We start from the raw sequence: 12,214 nt of genomic DNA, 5'->3' as shown, positions 1-12,214 counted from the left end.
CCTTTAAAGATGTATAGAAGAGTTTTAGAGACGGAATTTTCTTTCATCTTCTGTCCTGAGATATCAATTTTCAAATTTAAACTTTTAAAAAAGTAAATTTTTTCCCTTTTTTTTGAAATTTTTAGGTGTGTGTTAAAACAAGTGGGGCTGATATCAAGATTCCGTCACTAAAATTTGTCGATAAGTCATCAATGAATGGAGTCCATGCAAGACACTCATGTAGGTGTCAACCAGGAACGCAGGAAGTCTTTCTACGAAAAAATTTTTTTCGACTGAGCAAAGCTGTGAAGTTGAGCGTATAACCCAAACGACAACTGATCTCAATGTTATTTCTTTCCAAATGATGAGGAACTACCCACATAGTTTAAAGGTTTCAACCTGTTGAATCTGAAACCTTCTATGCACATTTTATCATGAACTTTGAAAATACTATTTTTGGCAATTTGGTCATTTTTTCACCAGGGTCCCCCTTAAGATGAATGCTCAAGCAAGGAATGCAAATTACCATCGCACTAAATTGCCATAGAAACTTTAGTGCATAAGGGAGAGTGGGGTAATTCCGGACACTTCGATTTTCACTGGGTTTGAGTGAAGATATAGCTCAAAAGCCCGCCTAACTGAGAGAGATAGTCAGTTTAAAATGATAATTCCAAATCGGCAAGGTAGGAGGTTAAGCTGTTTGGCTCTAGCTGGAGCATACCTGCAAGCACGCTCTCGCTAGCGCATGCCTGCCAAGCATGCACTAACTAGTGCATACACATGCCACACGCTTCCTGATTAAGACCACATGCAAAAAATCAGTGTCTGATACGGAGCATGGTACGGTGTTCCGTATACCCCCTGAAATGGTGGCAGGGACATCTGCCGTACCACTCATCCCATAAGAGCCTGTGCTTTGTAAAGCGTGGTACGGAAATTTAACGGAAAGTGTACCGCTAATTTTACACCGGAGGTTGCCGTTTCGGTTAGGTTAACCTAGAAGCAAGGGAACCAATGGACAAATTTGTGAACAGCTCTAGATAACTATACTTTAGAGCCATGGACAATGATATGTATATTCCGTAACCTTTAAAAACATTTCTACTCTAGTTAAAGTCTCCCTGGAATTTGGCCCTGGTGGGTTTTGAATCCAACTATGAACATAAAAAGTACGAAAGTATCCACAATAAAAGTCTTGAGCCTGTTACGGAAACACCTGAATGGATTCTGATCAGTGAAAAGTAAATGAACATGGATCTTAGGTGTGCATTGTTACACAACATGGCCCAATGGGCACTCACGCCGCTGCGCTGTCACTGACCGAGGCTTCTTCAATCCCTGGGCCGTGGCGATGGCAACAAGCACTTGACGCAACGCCCTCTCCTCGGACATGGCTGCGACTCCACTGACACGGCGAGAGCGCTCAGGGCGCGTGAAGGTCGCTCGGAGTGGGGGGCCGCGGGCTCTCTTCCTCACTCTCTCTCTTCCTCTCTTTCCCTCCCCCTTCCTTCCGCCCTCCTCCTGCAACCGGCTCGAACTGGTTTAGCGGCAAGACTCCACAGTCAAAGATCTTACGGGGAAGGCGGTACGCGTTATCTCGTGCGAAAGATGAGCGATATGGAATTGTTTAGATTTCTTATGCACCTTGGCTTTGCAAATTGAATGTAGCAGACAATTAATTACCACTGAAACCGATTTGACGCTTCACAAAACCTGGTGACAAAACTATAACCAGTTACGTAATGACATAACCGGGCTGCAGTTTGGTCTTGAGATTTGGAAATGCACGGAAATTGTTTCCCAGTGGTAACAAAAATAGTGCTGGGACATTAAGTAGGTGAAGGGCCTGCGTGACAAAATCCTGTTACGGTGGCACGCGAGTCGGAATGGGGTCGGGTTCGAGACGTGGGTGAGCGGGGTGCATTGGTCATCGGGAAAGTTGTTGAGTGAAGAAATTCCGGGCACTTCAAACAGATAAAAAGTGGTACTGAACCACCATTCCCTTCCTCAGAAAGGCTCCCCGTAGCCAGGGGGTGGCAACAGCCTAGTGCGCGCGTGAAGCTATGCGCGCCGCTCGGGCCGGCAAGGAGCGGCCGGGCGGCTGGGCCGCGCGGCCGAACCAAATTAAACAGAACTTTGTCAAAACTGCATCGAACTGAGTAAACGAGGTCATTTTTAGATTCTACGCAAAATTTCCTATCCGTGAGTGACAATGGAATGGACTTTTGGATATGTAAAACAGTTCTAAAATCAATTTGAAAACCAAATTTACGGCACCAGACAGCCGACTTGAAGTTTCCCTTTCACTAAAAAAGCTATTTCCGTTCGTTTTAGGTCCATACATACAGCGAGCCGATTGTTGGCCACTATTTTCCGGGTTGCTTGGTACACTTGGAACGCCAATACGACTTCTGTAGCAGAAATGCCGATCCAAAAACTAATTTCCATTTTTGGTCCAAAATTGTATTTTGCAACTTTGGAGGTTAAAAGGACAGTTTGAAATAGGTTTCTCAGCATTGTCAACCTCACCAAGCAACCCAGAATTCAATTATCTATCGCCCTGCTGTGTTGGATTTGCGAAAGGAGGTCAAACTTCTAATTAAAACGAAAAGGCCCGAAGCGCTGCAAAACCGCCAAAACAGTTCAAGTATTTTGTGGAGCTTAATGTGTGAAAACTATTTCTCAGATTGTAAATCCAACCACACCACCTTGTAGGCCAGCCAATTCTACAGCTCCATTGTAAGTTTCATCGCAATCGGAGACCAAGAGTAAAGACAGCTATAATAATTGTAAATCCCATCAGTTTGGTTGATTGGTCGAGCGGGCGCAAGTATGAGAAATCGCTGCGGCAGATTTTTGCAGCTAACTTTAAAATATATTCTGCCGCCTTCACTCTTGGTCTCCGATTGCGATGAAACTTACAATGGAGCTGTAGAATTGACTGGCCTACAAGGTGGTGTGGTTGGATTTCCAATCTGAGAAATAGTTTTCACACATTAAGCTCCACAAAATACTTGAACTGTTTTGGCGGTTTTGCAGCGCTTCGGGCCTTCTCGTTTCAATTAGAAGTTTGACCTCCTTTTGCAAATCCAACACAGCAGGGCGATAGAGAATTGAATTCTGGGTTGCTTGGTGAGGTTGACAATGCTGAGAAACCTATTTCAAACTGTCCTTTTAACCTCCAAAGTTGCAAAATACAATTTTGGACCAAAAATGGAAATTAGTTTTTGGATCGGCATTTCTGCTACAGAAGTCGTATTGGCGTTCCAAGTGTACCAAGCAACCCGGAAAATAGTGGCCAACAATCGGCTCGCTGTATGTATGGACCTAAAACGAACGGAAATAGCTTTTTTAGTGAAAGGGAAACTTCAAGTCGGCTGTCTGGTGCCGTAAATTTGGTTTTCAAATTGATTTTAGAACTGTTTTACATATCCAAAAGTCCATTCCATTGTCACTCACGGATAGGAAATTTTGCGTAGAATCTAAAAATGACCTCGTTTACTCAGTTCGATGCAGTTTTGACAAAGTTCTGTTTAATTTGGTTCGGCCGCGCGGCCCAGCCGCCCGGCCGCTCCTTGCCGGCCCGAGCGGCGCGCATAGCTTCACGCGCGCACTAGGCTGTTGCCACCCCCTGCCGTAGCGAAACCTCCGGCTTTCGAATCAACCTTTCGACTCAGGAGTCGACGGGTCCGTGTGTGTGTAGACTACTTCGCTGGATCCACTACGATCCTTTGAACAAATGCACCGGAAGTCGGGTCGCGTCGGCCAATCGGAAGCCTCCTTTCATCGGTGGTAACGCCTACCCTTGATGAAAGGAGGCTTCCGATTGGCTGACGGGACCCGACTTCCGGTGCTTTTGTTTACTCGAGGGAATCGAAGTGGATCCAGCGAAATAGTCTATTCTGTTGTGTCTTTCAGCAGCGTTGGTATGTCGCCGGAGAAGAGGTCTCAGTCCAGCCCAACCGGCGGGCCTAGCGGGGCTGCAAAGCGCTCCAAGCAAGGCGACCCGTCACAGCTTGACGAACCGTCTCCACAGAACAGGTAATAGGGTACTTTCGTAGAATCCTGAACCGGAAGCAAGCAGACCAGCAGACGCCAAAGTGGCCGGAAACTAACCTCTCTTCGGATCCAAAACTATAGCCGAGCTGTACAAATATTGCTCGCGAAACACATATGCACTGCAAACAAGTATCAAACGACTGTTTATGTTCAAGTGTGGCCGATACCTTTGACGAACGTCTCTTTCCCATGTCAAGTTTGGATCTACTTCCGCCAACATGGCGTCTGTGTGCTTCCGGTTCAGGGATCTACGAAAGTACCCTATTTGTGGGCACACGCATCAACTGCCTATGGACAATTTCAGGGAACACCCGGAAACCGTGCAGTGACGAATAAAGTGACGGAATAGTAATCAGCGCGGTTAAAATTTGTGACTAACAGGTGACCAATTTAGGACTAAATTTGACATTGCGGAAAACTGTTTCTGGATTGTTCAATACACTGAGAATCTAAACGCTATGAATATAGCGTCAATTGGTGCAATTCAAAAGCATTGCACGTGATATGCAATGCCTTCCCATGAATTAGCATAGGGCATTTTCGGGACGCATTGGACGTATGGTGCAATAAGGCTGGAGGCATTGCACGTATGGTGCAATAGGGTACTTTCGTAGATCCCTGAGCCGGAAGCACACAGACGCCATGTTGGCGGAAGTAGATCCAAACTTGACATGGGAAAGAGACGTTCGTCAAACGTATCGGCCACACTTGAACATAAACAGTTGTTTGATACTTGTTTGCAGTGCACATGTGTTTCGCGAGCAATATTTGTACAGCTCGGCTATAGTTTTGGATCCGAAGAGAGGTTAGTTTCCGGCCAATTTGGCGTCTGCTGGTCTGCTTGCTTCCGTTCAGGATTCTACGAAAGTACCCTATAACTCAGTGCATTGCTATACTCACAGCGTTTGGAATCTCTACAGAACATTCTAGTCGTCGCCCTTCATCTGCTTCAGATACTGTTTGACAAAGGAACTAAAGATATTAGTCATCATTTCTCCCTGATACCGGGATCTCTACTTACTACCTTCCTTTTCGGCTCTCTGTTTTGTTCTTCCCTTTATTCTGGGATCGGCGACGACTAGGATGCTCTGTTGTCCGAGACACAGATATTCAGTGCTGCCATGTTACGCGCTCGCTTCCGCTTCATGTTACGCCACGTTACGTTCATGAAGGCACAGTCAACCGGAAGTTCTGAGATCAAGAATAAGCGTTGGCATATTAACCCCTTAATGCTGATTTTGATTTACTAGGTAAAGTTAACACTTAAGGCTGAGCCCAAGTTTCCCACTTTTGAGAAGTTTAAAGTGAAGAGTTTTATATTGATCAACTATTCTTATATGATGTTTTGAAAGAAAAGGCCGTATAACCTTTGTAACAACACACACAGTCGAGAAATAAGTTGAAGTGGAAGTTACAATTCACAGTTCCCAAGAATTATTTTGAGATATAGATCTTTGGCCTTACAATGTAACATCCCTATCGCCAAACCCACATGATAGGAACACGGCAACCGTCTTGTTGATCTGAAAATAATAACAATAACTTGCTCAGAGGATGAGATAAAAGTAAGCCGAGATACCCATGTCTATTTCAGAATGTAATTTGAGTGTATGGTTTTGAGATTCATGTAGAGAAACAATTATTTTTGAAAATTGAGTTTAAACCTGAAACTTTGGAACACCCGGAGCTGTCTGCTACATCAGATGGATGAACATGGGAGTGCTATATTCGGGGTCGGATAATATATTTTGTCAAACTAGCTTTTTTTTTTAACATGTTTATTGGCCATAGGTAGTTTCAATAAATAATAATTTGCATTAGAATATTTAACAATAACAATAACAATGGTCAATAATAATAGTTGAAGTGAAGTGCGCAGAAAATTGATGACCATTATTTACAGTTAGAACATTGGGCTCCCAAGCTGGAGAGCTCTGAAACGATTGTGACGTCATCTTCGCTCGAATGTGAATTGTGTCACGTTCGTTTGTTTGAATGTTGATACATGCTTGTACTTTCTTACGTTCATGCTTGGAACGATTTGCAGTCTGTCATCGGTGTCGGAGATTTCGGTCAAACAGGAAGTAGCAACGAGTCCGGAAGCCACCATGAGTGCGTGCCGCTGTACCACGTGAGTGCAACTGTGCCAATTTTTCGCTCCTCCTTCCCGATCAGAGCCTGAATTTTCGCTTCTGTGCCGTACGGACGAGCAATGAATTTCTCTTTTCACATTTTTTATCGGAGTGATGCGCAGGCGTGGATACAGGGGGATGGGGTTTTTGCCCCCCCTCCCCAAATTATAGCCCCTAGATTGCCGCCAGAAAGATAGGCAAAAAGTGCTACTTTGCCCCTGTAAGTAGGCAATGAGTGCTACTTTGCCCCTGTAAGTAGGCAATAAGTGCTACTTTGCCCCTGTAAGTACGCTAAAAGTGCCACTTTGCTGCCCCCCCCCCCACCTCAATTATAGGCTGCCTCTGGATCCTGCACTGGCGATGCATGCTGTCGGAAAAACTCTGGTTGAATTCCAATGTTTTTGATCCATGAAGTGGTAGAAGCGCATGACTCAACTTTCGATACAATTGCATTTTTGTCTAAAAAGCCTTTCTGTAAACGGTTTATTTGATTAAAATCTTTACGTGAGCATGGACTACGGAATCATAGTTCTCTCTAACCAGGTGGAGTTTGGAGACAATCTAAGTGGAACTGAGGTCTGTGTAAAGTCTATATTACTGTGGTACATTTTAGGCGTTACCTCTTCTTTACAACTACTTAAGGGGAGTTAAGTGGACTTGATTCTTTTTGCATTAGATACATAAATACCCAAGTTTAGTTATCTCCATTTGCCATTTTGTGCATCGGAGCTATGTTGTTTTTTGGTTGAGTTCCTTCCATTTTCTGATGAAATTTAGACCGTAAAAGAGGTCAACTTGAGTTATGTCCATTTCTCATGTGGATTTTTTCCTCAACTGTTAGGAATTGGGTCAAGTAATTTGGTGTAATGATGCAAACCATCCTAATAGTTGGATAAAAACTCAATTTGGATATAAGTCCAATTATGCCCTTCTTCCGCTTCCTGGATCTTTCATTCGGATGCTTCCGGTGGTTCGTTGTTTGCTGCGCAGCTTCTGGTGTAGTGACTGCGGCAAGGAGGCCGACGAGCTGTGCGGGGACATGCAGCACTCCCTGACGTCCCTGCGCATGCACCGCGCGGGGCCGGCGGCCCCCAGGCTGCAGCGGCTGCAGACGGCGGCCTCGTCTGCTAGGAAGGTGGTGGCAGCCCTGCAGGACGCCCGGGACGCCGTGGAGGCCCAGCTGCGGGAATGGCGCGCCAGGCTGCGGCGGCTGGAGGACGCCGAGAGGGAGCTGTGGGCCGCGGCGGGGCAGGGCGGCGACCCGGAGGCCCTCCAGCTTGACGGCCTGGACCAACGCCTGCTGGACGCAGCCAGTCTCCTGGGCGCGCAGTGCCAGCTGCAGCTGGACGCGGACGGTCAGTGGAAGGCCAAGTTGGAGCTGCCGGCGTCGAACCAGAACGCCACTCTCTTCCCACTCGCACTGCAACTGCTTCAGGATGGCAGCCTTGTCAAGGTAAGGGAATCTTCCACTCATGTCGGCACCTTTTCTCTTATATCCATTGTTTAACATCCAGCCGGTTTAGAATGGATAGTTTACGCAAAGTGGGGAAATAACCACTGATGTACACAAACGTTCACAATAAATTTGGCATTTCTAAATGAAAAAAAGAACGAAAAATATACCGTTTTGTAAACAAATGCCTTTCCAAAACGGAATGTTATTGAACTCTGTTTGGAAACAAGATTTATGTGTGTTCACAGAAGAAAAAACATCACTTGCGTCATGCTTTTTCTGACATTTCAGTAAACAGAAGATATTGTTTTTAAAATTTGCGCCAACTTTTTCAGTTGTGACTACGAGCACTTCCTACCTATGTCCGTAAATTTCACCAAACATGTTTCAGTTACTGATGGCATGACAATTTGAAATGTAGACGTCCGACCTGTTGTCTAACATGAACCGTTCTGATTGACAATGGAAATTTTTAACAGTGCTTAGTTCTCGTTGCCTCATATACAATGTCAGTAAGTGCGAGAGAAACAGCAGACTTTTTGAAACTGCTCCGAAACTCTTTGTGGTTACCGTCATTTTCCCTTACTTGACAACCGGGTTGTCAAATGGGAAATAATTTTTAATCTCAGTTTACAATTCCGCATGAATTTTGGATGAACTTTCCTTAATTGCAGCTAAATGTCCATGAATTTATTTGCAAAGTCTCTTTAAATTTTGTCTAATTAAACTGATTTAAGAAATTTTACCATAATTCAAGATAGTCCATGAATTTCGGTGTTCAAATTTAACTGCCTTTAGGACAAAGGGGCGTAAGTCCAGCTCCTTTACTTTTTCAGGAGGCAGTTTCAAGTAGTTTTAAGCTTTGTTTTGACAAATATGGTGAATTTCAGGTGAAAGATAACGTGGTATTCAGAAAACAGTACAAATTGTTCCATGATCAGTTACCGTCAACGGGGGTAACTTGGGACACTTTTTCACGTTTTTTGAACGCCAGAGGCAAGATTCTCAACCCAGACCATTGGATACTAACTATGTTAAAGTTTGACCCTTTTTCCATGATTCCATGCTTGTCTGGTTCAGTTGCCTCGATTACATCGTTTCCAAGCGGTCCCGAAAGAGTGTCCCAAGTTACCCCATGACCGGGGGTAACTTGGGACAGTAGGTAATTAGCTACGTTCCCATGCATCTATTGATGTTAATGGACGTAATAAATTTAAGTCACAACATATAGACCAAAAATTCAGGCCTTGGAACTCTTGTAGAACCGATATTGGACTATATCTAGGGCTCTGTGTGAAACTCTCTTTTCTACTGGTATTTTCCAGGCATTTTCTGAATATTTCAAGGAATGGATTACCAGAAGACAAAACTGCAGAGCAAGGCATCTCTTTCCATCATGAGCGTAAAATCCGAAGTTTAAGTTATGTCAGGGACCAGGTCAGTCAACTCCTAGGAGGCTACGACTGCTGGAAACATTAGGAAAAGACTGTCCCAAGTTACCCCGTAAAATTTCGATTTTTGAGAAAATGAAGTCTGGACCGCAGATGGGAAAACTATAATCAAAGCCCTTTTGCGAGCTTTATTGTCTGTGTATGATCTAACGACCCAGAGAGACTAATCGGCCAAATCTGCATATCACTCCTTGCACTAGGGTCAACTTGTCAATGTTTAACAAATTTTGTCAAAAACCCTATTATGTAGTTTCCCGTTTCTCAAATACTAATTGTCATGTTATGCACCTTTTCTACCTTTCTCCGCGCGTGCCCTGAGGCCTCTGAAAGAAAACCCTGCTGCGGGGTTTGACGCTAGGAACCCCCGTCGCGGAATGGCAGCACCAACAAGCTGTACAGGACAGACTGTCCCAAGTTACCCCCGGTGTCCCAAGTTACCCCCGTTGACGGTACGGCATTTCTTGTGAGATATTCACAGATAAATATCACATTTTGACGTAGGTCCATGCGTTGTCTGACAAAAGAGCTCAAGTCCACACCAGTTTTCTGGTCCTTCCAAACTAAGTCCATATGAACTTAAGTGGTTGTGTCAGAAAACGGGTGGACCCATGCTCTTTAGTAGGAAAACGTCGCGCTGCACTAAAGTACTTTCTCAGAAAACATGTGGACTTCAGTGGTTTGGTCGGAAAACGGATAGACTTGTGCCGTTTTGTCAGAAAACGTGTGGACTTGGGTTGTTTGGTACAACGCTATAATTGTGAACTAATTATGTTAGAATCATAGGTTTTTCGCCATTTTGTGTAAAGTTTCGCCAGCACGCTGGAAAAAAAAGAACAACATTTTGACCAAAATGTGGACTTACGTCACTTTGTCCGAAAACCAGTGACTTTTTAAAAGATGTTTCCCCTTGACGTAGTTAAAATGTCTTGATGGCTTTGACGTGTCTAGAGCTCTCTTTTTTTCTTGAATTAAAGTCATTGAATTTGGGTGCTCAGTAATTGCCTTCATTCAAGTAAACGCGGATTGCTTGCAGGTCTTCCGGCCCGACGAGTACTTGGACGTCAGGTCTCTGAGTAGCCAGGACGAGCACAGCCAGGAACTGGAGGACTTCCTGCTGGACCCTGCCTTGTCCAAGGTTAGTAAGACTGCTCTCTGTACGGACAAGGGCAAGCACAAAACCGTCAAAATTTTATTTCGACACTTTTTCCCACCCTCTTTCATTACACTGCAAACCGAACTGTCTACTAAGTACACACTGTCAAACGCATGCTTGGCCAAGTACACACTTACAAATGCATGCTTGCAAGTACACACTTACAAACGCATGCTTGGCGCATAGAGTTATACGGCGTCAAGCATGCGTTTGTAAGTGTGTACTTGCAAACATGCATTTGTAAGTGTGTACTTGGCCAAGCATGCGTTTGTAAGTGTGTGCTTGCAAGCATGCATTTGTAAGTGTGTACTTAGTAGACAGTTAGGTTTGCAGTGTAGTCAATCGAAGGTCTTTTTTTATTTGCTGAATGTTAAATTTGAAGTTTATTGCTGAAGCTAAAATTGAATATTCAAACATAAACGGTACAAAGTTTGCTCAGAAACCCTTCAAGGTGTGAACATCCCTGGCGCGGAGAGGCGACCAGTTCGCAGACCCCACCTATACTCGCCCCTTTCAATGCACCTTGAGTATATTTAAGGTACTAAATATTCGGTTTCTGGCATGAAGTTCAAGTAGGCTCAAAATACTCTGTCATAACAAGCTACACTACTGCTGTGTTAAGTGTGAAGGTTTTGATAGTGTAATGCTAAAGGGGCTTGGATTTTTTTTTTCGAAAATTGATTCCGTCTATGCTAGTTCTAGGCCTAGTGTCATTTTGCAAGGAAATTATTTTGGTATTTTTTTCATTTTGATCAAACAGCGAGAGAAGGACACCCAAGGGGGGTGTATCACAGTTGTTCCCCCCAAGGACTACGAAATTTTCAAATTTCCTGTAAAAACTTTTTAATTTTTTTATTTCTTTTTTAAGTTTGCGTTTCTTTAGGAATTCTTGATTATTCTTTACGTGACGTGAAACAGTAAACGAGGGCTCTAATGTTTTGAAAATAATACTTTTGGCCTTCTCTAGTGAGCGGCCCTTATCGCGGATGGCTCTTTGCAGGTGCGGAAGCTCGAGGACGTGATCTGCGAGACGCGGCCCACCTGGTGCCGGGTGCTGCTGCAGCGCGTGGCGCCGCGCGTCGAGTGGCTGTGGGTGGACAACGCCGCTCCGCGAGCACCTGGAGGTGATCGCCGGCATGCCCGCGCTGCGCTACCTGTACGTGAGCGTGGAGGGCGTGGTGACGGACGCCCCCGACCTGCCGGTGCAGCTGGAGGAGCTGGACTTGTGGCACGTGCCGCCGCAGCTCGCCGCGTCGGTGCAGCGCCTGCCCAGCCTGCGCAAGCTCACCTTGTCCAACTGCTACGACGGCGCGGTGGACGTGACCTTCCCCGCGCTGCCGCCGCACCACCGCGGCCTCCGCTGGCTGTCCGCCTACCTCCACCCGGTCTCCACGGTGCTGTCGCTGGCCAAGGCGCACGCCGCCACGCTGCAGGAGCTGCGGCTCATGTGCGCCTCGGAGTCGGACGGCACCACGCCGTGGCACTTCGCCGACCTGGCCGAGGGGCTACGGCGGTGCGAGCTGAGGGCGCTGCGCAGGGTCGTGCTGGTGCGAGGCACCATCCGAGGCTACGTCGACGACGACGTCCCGCACGAGGCCAACTCGTGCAAGCAGCAGAAGAAGTCGATCTGGGACCGACTGCTCGCCGTGGACGCCACCAGCGTCGTCAAGGTGCTCTGCGAGGTCTGCGACAAGTGCCCGAAGTTCCCGAAGCTCGGTGACTTCACCTGGAAGGACTAGGGAGGGCGTTTGCTGCTCATGGAGACCTGCGTCATCCCGAAGGACCGATTCAGCTCATTGCGGCCAGAGCGGCAGGTTTTTGTAAGTCGGAGTCTAGAGCTTTGTCCGTTCTAGTCTCCAGTTTACAAACAATTGGAAAACTGGCTGTCACTGCTTAACGTAGCTCATTAAGTTCCTCGTGCTCTTAGCTTTTCGTTCCCATGCCTGTTTTTGTTCAGTGATGTCTTTACCTCTCATGCTGCTAGTTC

General features: G+C 45.8%; 2 protein-coding genes across 3 annotated transcripts in view; one reads left to right on the top strand and one right to left on the bottom strand.

Moving 5' to 3' along the window:
- Positions 1-1,399, bottom strand: part of LOC117642637 — a 15,435-nt gene extending 14,036 nt beyond the window's left edge. Inside the window, exon 1 of one of the 2 annotated variants that reach the window (XM_034381023.1) lies at positions 1,301-1,399. In XM_034381023.1, coding sequence (XP_034236914.1) covers positions 1,301-1,371 — 71 coding nt within the window. In that variant the 5' untranslated portion in view covers positions 1,372-1,399. The remainder of the gene's footprint in view (positions 1-1,300) is intronic. The other variant, XM_034381030.1, reaches the window with a different exon arrangement.
- Positions 1,400-1,860: 461 nt separating this feature from the next.
- LOC117642921 lies at positions 1,861-11,966 on the top strand. Its single transcript, XM_034381559.1, has 7 exons — positions 1,861-1,888; positions 3,898-4,020; positions 6,086-6,169; positions 7,161-7,623; positions 10,108-10,209; positions 11,228-11,383; positions 11,640-11,966. Exons 1-7 carry the CDS (start codon positions 1,866-1,868, stop codon positions 11,964-11,966), a joined length of 1,278 nt encoding a protein of 425 aa, XP_034237450.1. The 5' UTR covers positions 1,861-1,865.
- Positions 11,967-12,214: the final 248 nt, after the last annotated feature.

Source organism: Thrips palmi, unplaced genomic scaffold, assembly GCF_012932325.1.
Source record: "Thrips palmi isolate BJ-2018 unplaced genomic scaffold, TpBJ-2018v1 HiC_scaffold_16, whole genome shotgun sequence".
NCBI classification, from domain to species: Eukaryota; Metazoa; Arthropoda; class Insecta; order Thysanoptera; family Thripidae; genus Thrips; species Thrips palmi.
This window is presented reverse-complemented; position numbering and strand designations above follow the sequence as displayed.

Excerpts from the sequence above, each read along its gene's own strand:
- LOC117642921 (XM_034381559.1), top strand. The coding sequence starts at position 1,866 with ATGGGGTCGGGTTCGAGACGTGG. Across the intron at positions 7,624-10,107 it reads AGGATGGCAGCCTTGTCAAG|GTCTTCCGGCCCGACGAGTA; the intron begins GTAAGGGAATCT and ends GATTGCTTGCAG. Across the intron at positions 10,210-11,227 it reads TGGACCCTGCCTTGTCCAAG|GTGCGGAAGCTCGAGGACGT; the intron begins GTTAGTAAGACT and ends GGCTCTTTGCAG.